General features: G+C 55.9%; 1 protein-coding gene across 1 annotated transcript; it reads right to left on the minus strand.

Moving 5' to 3' along the window:
* Positions 1-417: 417 nt before the first annotated feature.
* On the minus strand, positions 418-20,609 carry CLTB (clathrin, light chain B). Its single transcript, XM_012659491.1, has 5 exons — positions 20,158-20,609; positions 14,954-15,000; positions 6,492-6,609; positions 6,163-6,274; positions 418-913 (listed from the first exon to the last, which is right to left on the minus strand). The coding sequence occupies exons 1-5, from the start codon at positions 20,342-20,344 to the stop codon at positions 742-744; spliced, it is 636 nt and encodes a 211-aa protein (XP_012514945.1). The 5' UTR covers positions 20,345-20,609; the 3' UTR covers positions 418-741.
* Positions 20,610-21,909: the final 1,300 nt, after the last annotated feature.

The following is a 21,909-nucleotide window of genomic DNA, read 5'->3' on the forward strand; positions in this document are numbered from 1 at the left end:
ATGCAGAACAGTTGGCCCTCCACATCCAGAGGGTCCCAGCCAGCCCTGAGGAAGGGGGTCTGCCAGAGGCCACCTTCACCAGCCTCTCACCCAGACTTAGAGGAAGCCACCACCAGGAGCCTCTGGTCTTGCCCCCTGTAAGCCACTTCCCCTCTGGGAGCCTGGTGTCCTTGGCTCCATGATGAGAATAACAGAATCTGTAACTCACAGGCTTGTGAAAGGACCAGAAAGGATCGAGTTTGCAAAAGTATCCTGTGAGAGATTGTCTTTCCTCCCAGGGGTGGAGGCAGCAGACATAGGTTGGGGCACCCACTTCTGGCTGGGGGCTCCTGGGTTTCCAGGGAAACATCCTCACCTTCTCTGAAGGCCATGAAGCTGGGAAACTTCTAAGCACAAACCGAGCCCTGACACCAATTGTGGCTTCCAGAGAAATGAGAATGATAATAAATAAGTGTAAAAAGAGTTAACAACACATCCTTTAAGCCAAGAAAAAAAATACATCAGGAGGGACAGTCACAATCGAGTGGACTGAGAGGAGGTGTGAGGGGCTGGACCACAGGGCCAGGTGGGAGTAAGGGGCTAGAGGGGTGAGGGTCCCCCTTTCCAACCCCGGGAGATGGAGAAGAATGGAATAGGCTGTGTGCAGCAGCTGCTGGAGACAGTTTCCACCCTGGCCAAAGCAGCTGCCCCTCCTCTGCCCAGGCCCGGCCCATACTTTGTGGCCATGCTTATGACAGGCACCTAACGGGACAGCGGCGTCTGCTTCAGGGACATGAGCACCGAGCGCAGGCGGGACACATCTTTGCACTGCTTGCTGCTCTTGGGGTTGAAGTCACATAGCTGAGCCACCTTTTCCCACTCTGTGCCTGGGGTCTCCTCCTTGGATTCCTTCACGAAAGCCTCCTCCGACGCCCTGCAGGTGGAAGCAGGACAGAGGTTTCATAGCTGTTCACCTTCCCCCTGGGTCAGTGCTGCTCTGCTCCCGTTGAGCAAGGCTGCTCTGCCCAGCCTACCCTGGGGCACTTTGTCCAGAGGTCTCCTCCCCAGCCCTGTGCCCTCTGACCTCGGCTTTCCAGGACAGCCTTGGCATAAAAGGAAATCTAGCTTGGTTCGGCCTCAGAGCCTTTGCACTTGCTATCACCTCTTTCTGGAATGCTCTTCCCCCAGACCTGCCCATGGCTCGCTGCTTCTTGTCATTTGGGTCTCAGTGCAGCTCTCATTCACCTCCTCAGAAGGGTCTTCCCGACCTAGGTTACCTCCCCATCAGGAGTTCCCAACCTGAGGCTCCCGACACCTAAAGGCCCTTGGAGGAACTAACGCAGAATTGTAGCTGTTTTCAACATTTCCAAAAATTTGGCAGATACGACATTGACTCACCACCTAACTACATGAAGCACCTAGTTCAGCGTTGCCTAAATGTTCTGTATAAGGAGGCTCCAGAAAAGGATTGTGGCCAAATATATATGAAAAAATCAGTTAAAGAGAATCTTTATACCAAGACTTTCAAAGCCGTTAACGTGCTAATGCGCATCCTGAACCTCCGAGGTGGAGCGTGTGGATAGAGAACCCAGCACGTCCCAAGCATATGTGACTACAGAGCCCTCTTTAGCCCGGAATGACTGTTGTCTCCATGGAGCCACGGCCTGGGGAATGCTCCACTGGAGACTTTGCTTTTGGTTAGAATCAAGTTAGGATGAAAATTGGTGGCCTTATCATCAGAAGTTCTGGTTGGCAGTTATAGATGCCACTGATTAAGGGACAATGGAGAAACAAAGTATAGTAAATACAGTACAGTGTGCAAAATCTAAACATGAGAGTAATAGAAAGATAATAAAGGATTCTTAAGTGGGGAGGGCTGGGTCTGTGTCCTGTTTGGTCAGCAAGGGACCCTGGAAAGTCCCTTTCTTTTCTTGGAAGCCTCTTCTGCAGCTCAAGCAGGACCAGTTCTGCCACATGCCAGGCACCGGCTGATGGTGGGGACCTCCCCGTGTGATCCCCACAGATTGCGCCAAGGAAGATGTTGCTTACAGGCTGTGTGCTCACTCCCTACCGAAGAATCCACTGAGGTGGTGAGTGTGGGCAGGCTCGGGGAAACGCAAAGTGCGTGTGCGGAGCTGGATGGTGAGGGAGTGAAGGGAGCTGTCCTAGGAGCTGGCCCTTCAGGGTCAAGAGGCTCCCTTCTGCCCATGTAGCTCAAGGTGTGGTCCGCGGCCCAGTGGCATCAGCATCACCATGGAACCCGTGAGAAATGCACAATCTTGGGTCTCACCACAGTCCTACCGAATCAGAATCTGTATCTGGTTTCTCAAGCTCGCCTGGTAATTCATAGGCACATGGAAGTCTGAGAAGCCCTGGTGTAGACTCTCCCTCTCTTCAGGGCTGTCTCGGGTGCCCCCTGGGCGATTTCCTCAGGCTCAATAGGAGCACTGACCCCCCTGCGGTGTTCCACAGCACCCATGCCCATCTGGCATCCTCAGCCCCTGCTGGAAACCTCCCACGGCTCCCCATTGCTTGGATCGACTCCAAGCTTCTTAGCCTGGCACAACTGGCGCTTTGCAACCGGCCACAAGCTGACCACCTCCCAGCCTCAGCTCCCACCCGTCCCCTCAGCCCTGGCCACTGCAGGCAGCAGGGTCATTCCTGTCTCCACGTCTTTGCCCCAGCTGCTTCCCCTCCTTCCCTCCCCACCCCGCCCCACCTGGAAAACTCCTCACACTTTAAGGTCGGGCAGAAGGTCCCACATCTCCGAAGCCTGCGCTGGCCCGCCCCCAGGAGGGAGGGAGAGTCTACACCAGGGCTCCTTCCAGAGCTTGCTGTGTTCTTCCATGAGGCTCTTATCACAACATGCTCCAGACCATGAGCACCTCGGGGGACGGCCTGTGTGTACCTCACTCCTATCTGGCCAGAGTCTGGCACAGGGTAAGCGCCAGTGAGTGCTGGCGGGATGGCAGAGTGGACGGGAGGGAGGAGAGGAGGGCCCTGGTGTGGCCTGTGCTCCATGAGGGAAGGCTAAGCCACGGCCGCATCAGAGGTCACGAGGGCGCACCCCAAGTGAGGATCGGCAAGCACTTGGCATACACATGGTGGACGCCACTCACTGCATTTTCCCTGCAGCTTCTGGGTTCCCAACACCACCCTCCAGGCTGTCACTACCCATCAACTGAGGGTGGCACGAGATGAAACCTGTTTGCCATCCCAGGCCTAGATTAGTCATAGTACCAACTAGACCCCAAGCCTGGAACATGTGAGGGGGCCCATGTGGCCTGGGCAGGGGCTCGTGGCCAAAGTCAGTGCACTTGGAGGCCGGGGTGTGGGGCCAGATGTGCACATAAGGGCATCTCATTCCTCTTCATATGCCTCCAGCATCCTGTGCTCCCTGTGTATTTTGCTCAATAAAAGACCCCTTCACCCCACCCGCTCACCCAGCCGCACAGGCACCTCGGAGGGAGGGCGCTGGGGCTGCTTGCCCCTCCCACACAGGAATGGCCAGCCATTCTCTCTGCCTCCACCCTGCAGGGCTCTGATGCAGCCTGCACCCGCCTTGACCATTGCCCCAAGCCCAGCCACACTCGGTTATACCACACAAGCAGGAGACTCAAGAAACTGTGCCGGCCACACACGGGCAGCACCTCTCCAGCTGCCCCAACAGAGGAGCAAAAGGGACACATACACGTAGCCGATGATATCAGCATCTGGCTGCTGGTAGAATGCTTTGTCAGCGATCCTTGAGGAACAGGTCAGGGGAAGGGGTTAGGTGGGGAGGACAGACAGCAAGACAGACAGGCAGGCAGAGGGTTAAAAAGAAAGAGAGACGGCATTAATACCTCCAGCGGGAGAGGTGTTAGGAAGCACAGTTCTGGAGGCTCAGCAGCGATCCACAGCCCCAGAGAGGAGAGTGGGGATCCTCCACCCCAGCCCCAGTGCCTTTCGAAAACAGCCCTGACCGTATTCCTCCTCTTGCTCAAAAACCTTCAGTGGCTCCCCACTGCCTATGTCTCTACCCAACCTTATTATCCAAGGCCCTCACCTCGTGACCCCCGCTTCCTCCCTTCTCTGCTACCACTCCCTGACCCCCTGTGGCCCAATACACCACATCCTTTCCTTCGTAACATGTTGTTCCCAGGTCTAGAATGCCCTCCCCTACCCCCTGCCCTTTTTTTCCTGATGAACTCCTAGTCATCCTCCAAAGCCCAAGTCCCCAGACACGGAGGTGCCTGCCCCACCGGCTTCCTAGCTTCCCTTGCTTCCACGGCCTCTGTGCAGAGGGCCCTCCTGGGTTCTAGCTCAGCAGTACCTGCGATTCTCTCCTCTCAGCTCCTGGAGGACATACAACTGGGTCCTCCTTATCTCTACCTCCTCGGTGCCCAGCCCAGAGCCTGGCACGCAGCAGTTTCTTGAACAGAAGAGTGGCGGTTTTCCAGAGGGGGCCTGTCCCTTCCTGGAAGATTGTACCTTCCAGGAGCACAGCCTCAGAGACAGGGCACCCTGGACAATGTCCAGTCTGAGCCCATTTCCACAAAGGTGTTCTCTGGTGGGCATCTGCTGTCCCTGTCCACCCACCATCTGACCCCCTTCTCCCGGAATGTCCTCTACTAGGTGAGGCGCCCTCACTTCAGTCCCTGGGGTTTGGGTGGGACTGATCCCCGTGCACAAGCCAAGGAATGGGACTATTGCCCGGGATGGGTCGATCAGAACATCCCTCCGCTGGCTCCAGTCACAGCCTGGCACGGGCACACGACCCAAGCCAGACCAGTGAGGGTCAGGCCAGGGACTTTGGCTGGACCTAGTTTCACTGGAGCTGCCAAGAGAACAGGGCAAAACTATGGAGCTGCTAACGGCCATCATTGTCCCCCATACCAGGGGCGTGTGCCCAAGAGTGAAGCCAGCACAGAGGAAAGCAGAGCTGAGCGGCAGCAAAAGTGAGTGCCGATGGGCTTCGTTTCAGCCCGTGCTGCCCCTGTGCCTACGATCCTAGCCCCGGCCTTTTCAGTTCCACGGGCCACTATTTCCTTTCAACCTTTAGCCACTATGAGTGGCCGCGCTGGCATTTCTACAAGCAGTAAAACCCTGGGCACAGGTGGATTCCTCACGGAGCCAGGCCAGTGCTCGCTCCGCCCTAACCCTGGCCAGGCGCCCGGGCCTCACTGTTGGCAGCTGGGCCCCCAGAGAGTAGGCTTGCAGGATGGGACCCGGGACCTCATCAGCGGAGGAAACACCAGCTTCCTCTCCCCGGTGCAGAGGAGCCGAGCCTCCACGGTGGAGCAGCGCCAAGGGGCACGGGACGCCGTGGGCACCTGAGGACGAGCCCTGGGGGTACAGTTTCTCCTCTCCTGCTCCTGCCACCAACTCTCCTACCCTTAAGAAGGTCCTCCCTGCCATAGCTCCTGTCACTGTCCCCATGGATTGCCTCAAGTCCCCATAATTCTTCTCATGACCGCTTAGCCCCTTCAGGTCCCCAGAGCTCCTCTCGTGTCCCCACAGCCCCCCCATCCCCACAGCCCCCCCGTCCCCACAGCCCCCTCCTGTCCCCACAGCCTCCTCCTGTCCCCACAGTCCCCTCCTACCCCACAGCATCCTCCTGTCCCCATAGCCCCCTCCTGTCCCCACAGCCCCCTCCTGTCCCCACAGCCTCCTCCTGTCCCCACAGTCCCCTCCTACCCCACAGCATCCTCCTGTCCCCATAGCCCCCTCCTGTCCCCACAGCCTCCTCCTGTCCCCACAGCCCCCTCCTGTCCCCACAGCCCCTCCATCCCCATAGCCTCCTCCTGTCCCCATAGCCACCTCCTGTCCCCATAGCATCCTCCTGTCCCCACAGCCTCCTCATGTCCCCACAGCCCCCTCCTGTCCCCACAGCCCCCTCCTGTCCCCACAGCTCCTTCATGTCCCCACAGCCCCTCCATCCCCATAGCCACCTCCTGTCCCCACAGCCCACTCCTGTCCCCACAGCCTCCTCCTGTCCCCACAGCATCCTCATGTCCACACAGCCCCCTCCATCCCCATAGCCCCTCCATCCCCATAGCCTCCTCCTGTCCCCATAGCCCCCTCCTGTCCACACAGCCCCCTCCTGTCCCCATAGCCCCCTCCTGTCCCCACAGCATCCTCCTGTCCCCACAGCCCACTCCTGTCCCCACAGCCCCTTCCTGTCCCCACAGCTCCTCTCACCGGTTGTTGATCTTGTTCTTCTCAACTTGCTCACTCTGGCGCTGGTTCCACTCCTCTAGGTCCTTCTTGGCCTTCTCTCGCCACTCCTGTTCTGTCACCTTAGAGGCAGCGTCTGTGACCCCGCCAGGAGGAGAGGCAGCTCATCAGTTGGGTGGCACAGACCCAGCTGCCCTGGCTGCTCCTGCCTCGCGCCTGCCAGGCAGCCCAGGGCCAGCCTCCCCCAGTCCCGCAGTGAGGCTGCGTGGGGCTCCACGTGCCCTAAGGCCTCCCCGCTCCACCCGCCACGTCCCACACAGCCAGCCCAGCTCCCGCCTCAGCCCTGCCCTCACCCAGCTCTTGCAGCCGTTTCCTCTGCTCCTCTCTCCACTTGCGGATGCTCTCGGGCTCCTGAGTCAGCCTGTCAGCCTGGGCGATCGCGGCATAGCCGTCGGCAGGACCGTTAGCCTCCTAGGACACAAACAGGCAGCAGTGTACACAGCCCGTCACGCCTGCCCCCACTGGGGACCGAGTACCAAGGCACCCCTCACATCCGGATAACTCAACAGCCTCAAACTACCCCATACCCACCGAGTCCTCTGACCACGCCCTGTCTTTGCACTTGCTGTTCCCTCTGCCAGCAACTCTCCTCCCGCTGTGTGATCCCGGGCAAGTTATTCAACCTCTCTATGCCTGAACCATTGCCCCTAGGACAGCGACACTCATTTACACCTCAAAAGCAGGGGACTCAAGAAACCGTGGTGTCAGCCACTTTCTTCATCATAAAATGGGCTAAATAATAGGACACACCCCACAGGGTTGATATAAAGATGCAATGAGTTAAAAGAAAAATAAAGAACTTAGAAAACTTCTTGGCACACAGTGAATCCCGTTTACTATGATTAAAGTCACTCTCTGTCGTATCTGTATTAACTCACGACACTTACACAGTCTGAACGGACCTCACTTTATAATGTGTTTATTTGTTCATTGTCTCCTCCATCAGATGTCACCTTTAAGACAGCAGGGACCTTATCCGTCCCATTCATTCTGTGTCCCCAGAGCCCAGCACAGTGCTGGGCACACAGCAGGTGCTCAGTGGACACTTGCTGAGTGGGCAAGCAGCCCTGACACGCAGGACGACCGTGGCTAAGACCACGCCGTGGTGGACAGTGTGGACTCCACCGCCAGGCTCTTGGGGTCCAGATCCTACTTCTTTTTTTTTTTTTTTTTTGAGACAGAGTCTGGCTCTGTTGCCCTGGCTAGAGTGCTGTGGCATCAGCCTAGCTCACAGCAACCTCAAACTCCTGGGCTCAAGCGATCCTCCTGCCTTCAGCCTCCCGAGTAGCTGGGACTACAGGCATGCGCCACCATGCCCGGCTAATTTTTTCTATGTATTTTTAGTTGTCCAGCTAATTTTTATTTTTAGTAGAGATGGGGTCTCGCTCTTGCTCAGGCTGGTCTCGAACTCCTGACCTTGAGCGATCCACCGCCTCGGCCTCCCAGAGTGCTAGGATTACAGGCGTGAGCCACTGCGCAGGCCCAGATCCTACTTCTGATGCTACGAGATGTGCGTATGGCCTGGGGCAAGTTGCTTAACCTTGCCTGGCCTCTGTTTTCTCACCTGAAAATGGGAACAATAGCAAGACAACCTCTAAGAGCTGCTGTTGTGATTCATTGCAACAATATTTGTAAGACATTGAGAAGAGTTCCTGGCATGGAGTGACAGCTCGGTTAATGGTAGCTAGAATTATTACTATTATTGTTCATTCCCATTTTACAAGGGAGGAAACTGAAGCCATGAGAGATGGCACGACATAGTGGCAGAGCCGGGGCCAGAATCCAGGCCTCTGACTCCCAAGTGGGGGCTCTGCCCACTTCTCCCCTGCACTTAAAGCGTGGGGAATTGTGAGCTCAGCTCAGCAAGGATGTCACACCCTCTGCCCTGGCAAAGCTAGAGCCCTTTTCTGATCCAGCCTCAGGTCCTGCCCCGCCCGCTCTGGCATGCCAGAGGCCCTCGCATTCCTGTCTGCACCCATCCCACACTCGGCTGCTGCCCTCTGTCTCCTGGCGCCTTCGGCCTGCACTTGTCGCCCCTCCCTGCTCTAGCTGGTGAAATCTTTCTCCCTCCCTCAAGTTTCCAGCTCAACAGTCACCAGCTCAGGGATACGTCCCAATTCCCCAAGCTCGTTTCATGCCCCTTCCTCTCTGTCCTCCCTGTCGCCACCTTCTCCACCTTCTGTGAGTCTCCCCCAAGGAAACATGGGCTCCCGGCGGGCAGGGCCAGACCTTGTTTATAGCCTCTGAACCCCTGTTCCAGCCCTTCAGGGCTCCCTGTCCTCTTCCTTCAAGCACTTGTCAAAACTGTCATGATTGCTATGTTATTTAATGTCTCCTCCCCATGGGACAGTGCCTGGCATGCCCTTTGTCCTATGGCACCCACCCCTGTCCCCAGCACATAGTAGGTACTCAGTAAGCAGTGACTGAATGAGTGAAGACCCCAAAGCCAGCAGGTGCCTGGTTCAGAGGAGGCGGCGGGGGCCAGGGGAGCTCGCAGATGGAACATCAAGGCCGCTGCCTCCAGCTCCTGGGGAGTGAGGGAGGGGCGGGCCAGCACAGGGTGGTGCAGCCTGGCACTTGGGGTCAGGTCCAGCCCTTGGGTGGCGCGGCCAGGGCGCCGCCCTTACCCCTCTTCCTGCTCAGCATTCCACTTCGATTTACAGACTCTCCCAACATCCCGAGGGGCCTTTCCAGGGTTTTATTTTCTTCACAGCACTTACCTGTCTAAAATGACTTATTTGTTTCTGTGTTGACTATGTCTCCCCTCTCTATGAGGTGAGAGAAGTTAGAAATAAAAATAAAAATAAAATGACCACCACCCCATCCCCACTCCTTTAGCAAGCACGTGCTGAGCCCCTCCTCCGTGCCGGCCACGTGGTGTCCAGCAGTTGTCTCCGCCTGCACTTGACTCTCCACTCCCCAGATCTGCCCCCTCCCCTGCCATCTTCCCCATCTCAGGAAAAGCCACCACAGTCCACTTGGCTGCTGGGGCCCAAACCTCATGTCAGCCTGCATTTCTCCTTCCTATCCCACTTGCAAGCCACGGCAGCGCCAATCACCACCATCTCTAAAACGTGCCCCCAATCAGACCACTTCCCACCTTCTTCCCTGCCAGCCCTGCGCCTCGGACCAGCCTGACGCTGGTCTCCCCGCAGCCCCTTCTCCACAAAATGCCAGAATGACCCGTCCAAAGCCTAAATCAGATTTGTCATGTCACACTTAAAAGACGTCCGAAGGTTCCCCACTATGGTTAGAATACAATTCAACTGATCTGGTCTCTCCCTGGCCTCTGATTTCTGTCCTTGATCCGTGCACTCGTGCCACACTGGCCCTTAGGCAAGTTCATCCTGTGGCTCCTTGGGGTCTCTATCTGGAACATTTTTCTCTCGAATCTGGAGCCGACAACTTCCCAGGGCTTCCCCCTGTCTTCTGACTGAGGCCTCAACTCTGAGCCAGGCCTCCCCCACCATGACCACCTCTCTAAGTAATTGCCCTGTTTCATTTTCTTCATAGCACGTATCACTCTCTGAAGTGACTGGTTTGTTTACATATTTACTATCTGTCTCTCCCCACCCCCAAATAAGTGAACAAGCCCCACAAGGACAGAGACTGCCTGTCCCATACAGCATCCAGGACGAGGAGGGCCTAGCTGCAGGAGGATTTCAAGAATATTTACTGAATGAATTCACAGACGCTCAGGAGAGGATGGTGGGGACAGGAATGAACAAGACAGCCCATCTTCCAGGAGCTTGGAAGGGGGAGTCCCGTGCACATGAGAACCATGGCTGGGGAGCTTGCTGCAACACAGGCCAGGTAAGGAGGAGGACAGGGGACAGGGAGGGCATGACCATTCCTGCCTGGGGGCAGAGGAGAGCGAGAGCTAAAGAGAGAGAGAGAGACACAGGAAAGGGCATTCCAGGCCAGGAGCCAGCACGCGTAAGGACCGCATGGGGCCAGTGCCTTTGGGAACCCAGAGTACACAGATGCCACCAGATGTGAGAGGGGAGACGGGCCCGGGGGCAGCAATCTCCTCCCATTTGCACACTTCAGGGTGCATCTCCATAAAGCCTGCCCTAAAATGAGACTCCAGAGAACTTGCAATTAAATGGTTTTCTTTGATCTTTACAACTCTACATGGTGAGTTTTATTCTGCTTGTTTTACAGGTAGGGAAACTCCAGCGCCAAAGCACCAAGGCCACCCAGCCAGGAAGTGGCAGAGCCAGGATTCACACTGAGTTACTGGGTGTGAGCAGACTCACCACACAGTAGCTAACAGGGACCAAAGTCACTTCTGTGACACATGATTGTGCGCCCACCTTTGTCTCCCCGTGAGTCTACTTTCCCAAGACTAGAGGCTGTGTGCACCTCCCCCAGTGTCCCCGCCCCTGCCCCTCCCTCTGCCACCTGCCCGCACACCACCCCTCGGCTCACTCAGGGGCTGGGCGGGAATTTACAAGGAGCTTCCAGGGCTGCAGAGCACTTGTCTTCACAGCCCTGTGGGCAGCAGGGCGGGGCTTCCACTCCCCACTATACGGAAGAGAAATCAGGCTCAGTGCAGTTCCGTGACTAGTCCGAGGTCATCCGGCTGGGAACAGCCAGAAAATGAGGCCCAGGTCTTCTGACTCCATCCAGATTGCAGCTGCTGCCTGCAGTTTGGGTGTGGGAACAGCCATGAGGGAACTTTCAGACCCCAAATCCAGGCAACACTCAGGGTGTTCCACAACACCTGATGTCAGGAGGTGGCCCTGCCCCCGGCCTAGGGTGCCAAGCCTGGCCAAATTTGTACCACTGCGCCTGCCACTTGACCACCAGCAGCGGGGCCCACAAATGCACCCTGTCTGGGAGCTGTGCACGGCTCCCCCTGCACCTTTGGCCTCTCCAGGTCTCTTGACACGTCCCTCTGTGTGCAAACCCCAGGCTCCGGGGGAGCCCGCACTGAGCGACCTCCCCTCTGTGCGCTTGCATGTGCTGTTCCCTCAGCCAGAACCACCCACATCCCCCTGGTCAGCCTTGAACTCCCCTTCCAGCATCCCCTCCCTGTTGTGTCCCCCGCCTTCAGTGTAGGCTCTGGCCCTGAGCCTGGATGCAAGTCCTCTCTTACTAGCTGCACAGCTAGAGCCAGCCGTCACATCTCCCGTGCAAGAGGGGAGTAACGACAGAGCCGACATCACAGGGAATTGGGAGGGTTAAATGAAGTCATACGTGTAATCTTGGACAGTGCCTGACACACAGGAGGCGCTCAGACTCTAAGCTCTCAATGCCCACCCATGTCCAAGGACTCCCATTGCTCCTGTGCAGGACCCCGTCCTCTGCTAGAAGTGAGCTCTGCGAGGACCAGCTCCCCAGCAGGCCTGCCTCCAGACCCACCGTCCGAGCACAGCGTGTGGCACGCACAGAATACGCCTTAACAAAATGAATAAAGGAATGGCCCATTACAAAGCAGCGTGGGGGGCGTGGGAAAAGCACTGGACACGCCATCAAGGGGACTGGACTTTGAGTCCCCCTTCTGCCATCCACCGGCTGCGTGTCCTCTGAGAAGTCCCCTCCCTGGGCAGCTTGGATTTCAAGCCTGTTAAATGAGAGTGACGGCATGCCGTCAAGGTGGGAGGTAAGGCCCGCATGAGATGACTGCTGTGGAACGCTCTGCAGCCCGCAGGGGACGTGCAGGCAGCAGGGATGGCACAGGGTTGTGGCTAACTGTGTCATGTGGCAGGGGCCCCCTACCTGCTGGCCCTTGTGGCCCCACAACCAGCAGAGCACAGTGGTGTTGCCGGCGGGCAGGATCCTGAGAAGCAGTTTGCTACTCCTCTTCCCTGGGACGCTCGCCCCACACCCTGCCAGTGACAGCGAGGGCTGGGGGCCACAGCTGGGCTCTTCTTTAATCACGTGAGCATCCCGGTGAGGAGACTGGGTCACGGCCAGGAGGGCTGGCAGCCCAGGAGGGCTCACCAGTGCCTACGGACATGCTCCAGAGAAGGAGGGGTTGGGAAAGAGCAGGACCCGCAGGCAGGACGATACCGCCAGTTCCAGGCTTCCCTCAGCCCAGCTCCCTGGAATCCCTCTCCTGAGGGACCCCTCCCTGCTGCGCATGACCATGAGAGCCTCCGGGGGCCAAGGTGGCCAAGCCTGTGCTGTGACTCCAGGGACAAAGAGGATGAGGCACATCCAGCTTTGGGATTGACCAGTTAAATCTAAGCCAAGCTGAGCTGTCAATTCCTCTAAGCAGCTCAGAGGAGGATGATGGCAGTGTGCGGGGGTTGGGGAGGCTCCTTCAGAGGCCTTCTGTCCCTGCCCTGGAATGCTAGATGGAGCTGAACGAGGTGTGGGCAGGTATAACCTTAGACCCTGTTGGGGCTCAGGTTTGTAGCCGGACCCCTAGTGGCCCACAGGCTGCAGAAAAGAGGAAATGGAACACACAGGCTCCGCCCGCATCCTTGACCGCAGTGGGCGGGCACAGGCCCAGGCTCCTGCTCCCCCTGCAGGTGCAGGCCACACCCTGCCATGCCAGTCCTAAGGAGTGTTTGCCAGGGCTTTCCACTTGCCACCCGGCCACCTAGCCAGTTCCAGCAACAGCGGGGTAACGCAAAGCGCCCCAGATCAGGGCTCAGGACACGCAGGTGAGCCAGAGCTTTGCCACTAAGCTTCTGTGTGACCGCCTCATCTGGGAACCCTCCCTTGCCTGTAAGGATTCTAGAAGGGCACTGATGTGAAATGATTTACAAATAAACACACCTGGGTTGTTATTAGCAACAGTGAGAATAAGAGCTCCCGCTGAGATTGGGAAGGAAGCCCGGGGCCCTCGGGTTCACCAAATGCAAAGCAGGCCCAAGGGATGAGGAGGAAGGCAGTGGCAGGGGAGGGGGCAAGTCCACCAAATATGGAAAACTCCAAGACTGACTGATTTCCTGTGTGACTTTGCATTAGTCACTTCACCTCTCTGAGCTTCATGGTCCTAATCTATAGAAAAGGCAAATTATCCTGCTCATAGTGTTCTAGGTACTTCTGAGGTTCCAAATGTACCTCTAGCTCCAGGTCTACTTTAGGGCTTTTTTTTTTTTTTTTTGAGACAGAGTCTCGCTCTATTGTCTGGGCTAGAGCGCCATGGCGTCAGCCTAGCTCACAGCAACCTCAAACTCCTGGGCTCAAGCGATCCTCCTGCCTCAGCCTCCCAAGCAGCTGAGACTACAGGAGTGTGCCACCACGCACTGCTAATTTTTTCCGGCTAATTTCTTCCTATTTTTAGTAGAGACGGGGCCTCACTCTTGCTCAAGCTGGTCTCAAACTCCTGAGCTCAAGTGATCCTCCCTCCTCGGCCTCCCAGAGTGCTAGGATTACAGGCGTGAGCCACCGCGCCCGGTCCTACTTTAGGACTTATGGGTCAAGCAGAGTTCTTTTGTGTGAGTCCAGGGCCTGGGCAGCTAAGTCTCAATGATCTACCAAACTGTACAGGAATAAATGCTCGTTCTTTGGCTCTCCCAGGCCCAACTAGACATGAAGCTGCTAAAGTCCTAGAGATCGACTTTTCTAGCTTGCTGATAATTGAGTAATTTTCCAGAAACAGGACTTGGCCTATTTCCCTGTGTAAGGTACCAGCCCATCCCTCTTACATAAGTAAGAATTGTTTATTCCCCCAGAGGATTCAAGAAGCCAACTCCTCCCCAGGATGGGGCTCAGAAGATCCCGCTGCCTCGGCCCCAGGGATCAAGGGTCTTTGACCCCATCTGAGTGGGAATTAAGGCTCGTTCAGCGGAGGCTTAACCCCACCCAGGCATCTGGGGGAGCGGGTAAGAGCTGTCGCATCTCTGGGTTCCCAGGGATGCAACTTGTGGTCTGAGTTCTCAGTCTAAATTCTCGAGCCAATTTGTGTGTATATGAGGGGAGGAGGGTTATTAGTAGGGTACAGAGAGAAGCAGTCTTTAACTAGAAATATCCTTACTAGGTTCCCCCCACTTTTTTGGTATAAAAATCACTGTAAAGATTTTTGAACAATCCAGTGAAAGCCCTTTTCTTAACCCCACCCCACACCCACCCTCAGAGATAAATAACCATTGTTAACAGTTGGTGCACCACCTTTGAGATATTTTGTGCAAACATATTTTTAAAATAAAAAACAGGACCAGACTGTGCATATTATTCTGCAAGCTGCTTCCTTCACTTAATGTATTGTCGGCATCTTTTCATGTCAATACAGGAAGCTCTGATTGCCCTTTTTAACAACAGCATGGTTTGCCAATCGATCCACTCAGTCCCTGATGCTTGAGACTTAGGTTATTTCCAGCTTGCCATTATAAATCATCCCGCAAAGAATCTGCATGTCCTTGTTAAACTATTTGCTTAGGGAAAATCCCCAGAAGTGGAAGCTCTGGATCAAAGGGCTTGCCCAGTTAAAGTGCTCGCACGTGTGGGAGACGGCCACTTGGTTCAGCCTCCCACCAGCACATGCTCAGGCAGGGCCTGTGCTTCCTCCTTCCGTGCCACTGTGGGCCACTTTTTCTCTCCCTCCCCAAACTGGACATCATCACGGGCAACCTGAGTCCACTCCCCACCAATCCCTGTCTCTAGTGGTGCTTATTCTTCATTCCCTCCCCCTACACGACAAGAAAACAAGTCAGAACCTGACTCTACATTCCCATGACAATGCATCGGACATAAAGGACAGAAGAACTTGGAGCCCTATGCCACCAATGGTGGGGCGGGCAGTTACCAAGACCTAAGCTGCTGGTCCTCACCACTGCTGAGATGGAATCTTGCTTACCTGAAACACATCTCCATTGACTGTGGTCCCCATGTCCTCAGAACCAGCTGGAAAGACAACAAGGAGATAGCATTACTCATTGTTCAGCTGGTCCTACATTAGCACCCTGAGCAACCTCTGTGTACACCCACTATATATCTCCCCCCACACTTAGACATAACGGGTACAAAAATAACTTGGGCTCAATCCTTGACTATTCACAAAGCCTCTCACAGCCATTATCACATTTGATTTTCACCACAGCCCTGTGATGAAGTTGTTATCAACCCATTTTACAGATTCTCAAGCTGAGGCTCAGTGAGTCTATACGGTTGCCCAAAATCACCCAGCCAGCAATAGCTCCTCACCTGCCTAAAACTAAAGGACCACCAGCCAAGGCTGGGAGAGGCTGATCATCCCTGGAGCCCCCACCTGGTGAGCAGGCAGAGGTGCTGCAGGCTGAGGGCGGGGCTGAGAGGCACAAGCAGGAAGGGCTTGCGCACCTCCGCCCGTCCCTGTGACACCTGGAGCAACTGCACAACCGCTCCATCTGGGAGAGCAGGAGCTGCAACTCCCAGCAGGCCCACCTGGCCTATTTGTTCTCTTTGTGCCCCTCCTAGAAGGATTTGAGTTTACCCTTAGCAGTGACTCCTCCCATTCCTTTCCCTAACTTCTGATTAGTCACAAATTCCTGGGGCATCTGCTGCAACAGTGACCCTCAGAGCCGTCTCTCCTTTCTCTGGCCACCCAGCCCCAGCCCAGGCCCTCACCACCTCGTGTCTGCATGGCTGCTTTGGTCTGTCTGCCCTGCTAGTGGCAAACGCCTGGAAAGGCATAACTGGCTCTCTTTCTCCTCCTCCTCTCTGTCTTTGCCAGTGCTGTGCAATGCTAACTGCAACTTTGTAGGAGCTCAGTAACCATTTGTTGAATAAACATGAATAAATGCATTAAAGAAAGAAAGGATGAACACGTGGCTTTTGCTCATTCCCAGGTCTGCCAGACTGCAGCTGCACCCTCTCCTGTCCCTCTTTCAGACCAAGCGCCAGGGCAGATGTTTTGTAAAACACAATAACCTGTGTCACTCCTCTGACTCGAAACATAATGAAAACGAACCCTAAAGAGATCCATTTTCCGAGGACCACAGGATCCCATGGACCTGCAGGGCCTGCTCCTGCCTTGGGGACTTTGCACGTGCTGTTCCCTCCGCCTGGAAGGCTAATCCCTCACCCCCTCCACGCACCCCCGCAGCTTCTGCTCTGACACTACCCGATTAGAGGTCCTCCCTGACCACGCCCTCAGCCGCCCTCTGGCAGCAGTGTCTTCTCTATAGTTGTCATATAGCCCGGCAGGTTTACTTGCGTCTGTTCTTATCATCTGTCTTCCCCACTTGAACGGTCCCTCCATGAGGGCAAGGACTTTGTTTTGTCCATGAGGGGCTCAGCACCTGGAACGGTGCCTGGCACATAACAGGGACTCGACAAATATTTGCCAGGTGAAGACGTCTCACCCCGGAGCACAGGATGTGGGGATCTCCAGTCTCACCCTGCCCATTCTTCCTGACGCACTTCCCACCCATCCCTCCTACAAACGCTAAATTCTGGTTTCCACCTTCCCCAAACACACCACTCCCTACCTGCCATGCCTTTCTTCCTGCTGCCCTCTCTAAAGAATGCCTTTTCGGATCCGTTCATTCTCCAAGGTCCAGTTCACAAGCCACTACCTCTGGGCAGCCCTCCACTTGCCAAGGCATTGAGGGAAGGTCTCCCCTCTGGGGGGCCCCAGAAAATTGTCCAGCCTCCCTCCACCCTCTTGTGCAATTACTTGTGCGCACAGCAGCCACGTGCTCCCCTAGCAGGCTCTGTATCTTACTCAGCCGCTGAGGGCGCCTGCACGGACCAGGTGAGCAGGGACTTGGCTGAATGGAAGTTGAGTTGCTCTTGCGGGGCCCTCTCATCTGCAAGGCCGCTCAGAAACCGCGATGCCTCCCAGCAAAGAGCCAGGGGAGGCCATGCGAGGTTATCACAGATGGACAAATATCTCTTCACTAGCCAGACAGGGATGTAAGCAGCAATGACGATGCTCTAGGCCTGGGGACTGAAGGGAGGGGTAATTAATCCCATGGAAATAATCCCCGAGTGACATAAATGATAATTGACTTTGCTTTCAGAGTCAAACAGTGACTGATTTTGACCAACTCTGTCAGCTGTCACCCCCATTCATTCAAATAGCGTATCTCCTGCATGGGTGTCCTGGTCCCTAAATCAGGGTGGGACCGACTGGGTTTCAGTGGCAGCATCTTCTACAAAAGGGCTTCTTCTCCTGGGCCATCTCCTCTACCAGGACCTTACATTACCAGCGTCTGTTCACAAGGATGCTGGGCTGTACACTTGGCCTTCTGGAGAAATGGCACCACCCCACTCTGCCCCGACGGGCCCCAGTCACAGATCCCCCATCCCCGCCTACAGGAAGCTGCCCAGGGCCTATTCTGACCTTCGGAATGTCTCTCTGCCCCAGTCTCTCAGACTTGTGAGTATTCCTCTGGAGATGAGGTTTCAGCCTCTTTGGGAATCCACATACACCCACGCATAGAATTACGAGTATCTCTTCCCACAATGCTCTGATCAGTCTGCTGCACGATCACAATCGTGAGTCCACATCAGAGGCCGGCAGAACAGAAGTGAGGCAGATGCAAGTCTCAGGGATAAGCCCCTGGGTGTGTTGCTTCCTTCAGCTGCCTGACCCATTTTGGAACAAGGGCAGAGATGGTCCAGAACATTCCTATGAGCTTACTGAGGCCCAGCAAGGGAAATGGGCTTGCCCAGAACTGACGGGCAAGTCAGAGCCAGGACTGGTGCTCAGAAAACTGGGCGTGAAAATGTAAACCTTCTGGACCCTGCCCAAGGCTGATGAATGGAAACAAAGTGTCCATCACTCAGGCAAGCCACAGATGCCGCCAGAGAGGACGGACTCAGCGTGGCTCAGGCTCAGGCCCACACCAGACACCTCTTTCCCCAGGGGCATCTGGGAGCCCAGCGTCACGGCGCTCAGCACGGGGACTGCTAATATGAGGACCCCACATCCAAGAGAAGGTGACCCAGAGGGGCTGGCTGGTGGCTGCTGCTGGAGCCAGCTTCCGCCCCACTCCCAGCAGGCCGAGGCACTTATTCTCCACCCCATCCAGGCTCTTGGCACTCATCCCTGCTCAGGGGAGGATTACCTGTTCAGCACTGCTGGGCTGAGTCAATTCTACCCTGTCTGGCCACCCATTAAGCTGCCACCCCACAACACCCGCCTGCTCCCCACACTCCCACCTAGGAGGGCAGTTGAGCATTTGCAGCTTCAGTGTCTGTGAATCTGGGAGACCCTCAGAGGGCTGTTTCCCTCCCTGTGGCCTTGAGTCTGAGGCCTATCTTTGCCCCACCCTGCCAGACAGGGAACCTCCCATCTAGGCTGTAAGACCCTGGAGCCCCACTGCCCTGGGAGAGGCCACAATTTGCTCAACTCCCAGGCGCCTCTGCCTACCCTCAGCCTGAATTCCACCTGCCCTTCTCTCGCTTGGGGTTCTGATGATGGCTCCTCTCAGCAGGGCCTCCCAGACCTCACCATACCCCTCTCCACTCCTCAAAAGACAGACTGGGGAAAGGGGTGCTCTCAGGGAGAAGGTGTGGACAAATGAACACTAGAGCATTAACTTGGGCAGGTATTTCCTAGGAATTCCCTGGGACATGGGAGGGAGGATCCACGCTGCGGTGCTGGAAGCTGCTTGTTGCGAAGACCTCCATTGCTGGCTTGGGCAAGTGGCAAAAGACCCCTGCCTCCTCACTCCCACGTGCGTCACCTCCCAGAGAGACTGCCACAACATTGGAAGAGATGGGGCCCCCGAGCTGGGCGGCCTGGGATCAAGCCCTACATCCATCACTCACGGCTGTGTGACTTTAGATGAGAGGCTCAGATTCTCTGGGCCTCCAGTTGCTCACATGCTACAGAAGGCTTGTTACGTGTCTCACACAGAGGGGACACAGACTTGCTTCAAACTCCTCAGTCACAGGGACTATCTTACTCATTTCTGTATCCCTAGTGGCCTGGCATGCAGTAGGTGCTCAGCAAATGTTGAATGAATACAAATATGAGTGTAAAGAGCCTTGTGAACACGTGAGAGTGTGCGAGTGTGTGTGTGTGTATGTGTGTGTGTGCGCGCGCGCATGTGCCAACACTTATTACAACAGACCGATAAACCCCTCCAAAATGACATTAGCAGGAAGCGAAGTCTGTTTTGGATGTATTCATGAAGGTGATATCTACTTTTTTTTACTAGATATTTTACGAGATAGTTCTTTCAAGTCAGAACCAGAGCAGGAACAGCATTGATAAACACAATATTGCAGGAAGCAGGCCCTGAACCCTGAGGTCGGAAGCCAGCCACATAGCCCTGGACCACCTTTAGAAAACCATTAAGTAGACGATTACAAACCCCTAAAGGGTAGGAAGCATCTGACTCAGGCCCCCTTAGGCCCCTGCCCCGACCCCAGAGTCAAACTCAGAGCCAAGCATGTGGAAGACAGCAGGTCAGGTGGAAAGGGCGCAGAGACTGACAGAAACAGGTTTAAATCTTTGATCTGTCACTTACTATTTCAATAGAGTACTTCTTTGGGCGTCAGTTTTGCTGTCTCTGAAATGCATTCAATAACGTGTATGAAATGATTAAACGTAGCTAACACGCTTAGCCCGGTGGCTGTGCAATGGCTGGCAGTTTCCAAGGAAGGTTTGTGCGTTCTTGGAGCACCCAGGATGGGAGAGCTAAGCCTGAGGGGTCAGAAGGCCACTCCTGCACCGCTTAGCTGGGAGCCTGGGACAGCAGGGTACTGAAAGGCTCAGGAGAGACTCTCAGAACTGGGCTGGGCTTGGATTCCAGGGCCAGGCAGTGTGGAGCTGGCCTGGGGATGAAATGTCATGACGGAATTCCTGTCCTGGAGTCACCGGATCCACAGCCCCAGGAGAGGCCTTGGCTCATCCCCCAGCTCAGAGGTCCTAGACGGGGATCTGCGGGAAGATTCCACCCATTTCCCCCGGCCTCGATCGCGCACACACGCGGCCCGGCCTGCTCCTGGCCGGCCTACGGCGGGCCTTCTTCACTCTACCGCAGGGCCCCTAGGCCGGGTCTGCGCGAGCGGGGTCCCCGGCGCGAGCCCGAGTCCGCCAGCCCGCAGGCCACCGCGCTGACTCACCCCCGCTCGCTGGTCCCGGCTGCGCGGAGGCCAGCTGGCTGCGGGCAGGTGCCCCGAAGCCCTCGTCATTCTCTATGCCCGCGATCTCGCTCTCCTGCTGGGCCAGAAAGGCAGCCGCCGGGTCCTCCTCAAGCGCCTCCGGGGCCCCGCTCTCCGACGACGAGAAGAAGCCAAAGTCATCAGCCATTTTCCCCGCGTCCGCGCTGAAGCCTCCGCCTGGCGCTCGGCTCTGCCCGGCGCGCGCTCCGCGCTGTGCGCGGCGGCCGCGACGCTGTCACCCGAGCCGCCGCGGGGAGCCGGCCTCGGCGGTGACGGGCTCGGCGCTGCGGCCCCGCACTTCCTCTCCGCCACCGGGCCGGGCTCGCCTGTCACTGCAGCTGCAGGCGCGGCGGCGGGAGGAGCCGGGGACCGGAATACGGTGATGTCACCGGCCGAGGGAGGGGGCCGGCAGGACGGCCGGGAGGTCGCCTCGCAGCGGCCACAGGAGGGCGGCAGCAGGACGTGGCGCAGGCCGCGGGTTCTGGTGGCCGTGGCAGCGTTGCTCCTTCCGCAGCGGCGCTCCTTTCCAGGACGCCGGGATAAGGCACAGCTGCCGCCCGCCCTGGAGGCGGGGAGGACTGGACAAAGTGGCCATACCGTGCACAGGGCCGCGACAGGCGGGCAGCCTGGCCTCGGGAACTCAGAATGGGTGGTAGCCGCGCAGATCTGCTCCTGATTCGTTCTGCAAAACTTTCTTCACTTAAGCTGAGCAAATATTATGAATCCTATTATATGAGCCTCCTCCTCTGTAAGAGGAAACCAGGCTGGGAAAGGCTTCGTTGCATCTTTTTGTGCAAGTCCAGGGCCTTCCCCAGTAGGCCATGTTGCATGAGGGCATTTCTTGTGTGTTTCTCTTCATTCGAGGGGGCTCCAGCTCATACCACCAGAGTTCCTATGGCCTGACCGGGCCCCTACTTAGAAAGTGGGCCCCTTACATGTCCTTTAGATATGAACTGTCCTGAGAAAGGCAGATCTAATTTAACCAGGCAGCCTGACACTCTCCACCCGCTGCCTTCAGTAAACAGTCTCTGAAGGCCTCCTCCCTGCCAGGGCTTCGATGAGCACCAGAACAACAACATTTTGCAAAATCCAGCCCTGGCCATGGGGAGATGACAATCTAGAGAGTCCAACAGATGGCAACTGGCCAAAGCGCTGTCTGCAAGGTGCTCTGACATTTAAGCACAGGGTACAGGGAGCCCCAAGGAACCACATGAGATTTGGCTGTTTCCTATTTCTGATGTGGGACTTGAAGGTCAACTATGAATTATGAACTAGAAGAGAAAAAGGAAAGATATGCCCCAAGCCGGGGGTGGGAGGGCGGTGAACCTATGGCCCCCCATGGTTCACCATGGCACGTGTATTCCCAGGTTGCAACCTATCATTCATTTCCAAATAAACTCTTTTTGTCTGTTTGTTTTTGTAGAGCTACTCTCTCTGTTGTTACTTTAGGGTGACCTGTGCTTTGCTCCTGATCCTAGAGGAAAAGCTTTCAGTCTTCCACCATTGAGTATGATATCTCCTGTGGATTTTTCAGATATGGCTTTTACTACATTGATGTAGCTACCTTCTATTCCTAGTTTCTTGAATGTTCTTGTCATGAAAGTGTGTTGAATTTTGCCAAATGTTTTTCCTGCTCAAGTGAGATGATCATGTGGTTTTCTTTTCCTTAATTCCGTTAATGTAGTGCATTACCTCAATTGATTTTTTTTTTTT

This window comes from Propithecus coquereli, unplaced genomic scaffold (genome assembly GCF_000956105.1).
Source record: "Propithecus coquereli isolate 6110/MARCELLA unplaced genomic scaffold, Pcoq_1.0 Scaffold619, whole genome shotgun sequence".
Lineage (NCBI taxonomy): Eukaryota > Metazoa > Chordata > Mammalia > Primates > Indriidae > Propithecus > Propithecus coquereli.

Coding starts and splice junctions, on each gene's coding strand:
- CLTB (XM_012659491.1), bottom strand. CDS start 20,344: ATGGCTGATGACTTTGGCTTCTTCTCGTCGTCGGAGAGCGGGGCCCCG. Junction 6,610..14,953: donor TCAATGGAGATGTGTTTCAG/GTAAGCAAGATT, acceptor TTTGTGTCCTAG/GAGGCTAACGGTCCTGCCGA. Junction 914..6,162: donor AAGAACAAGATCAACAACCG/GTGAGAGGAGCT, acceptor TTCCACCTGCAG/GGCGTCGGAGGAGGCTTTCG.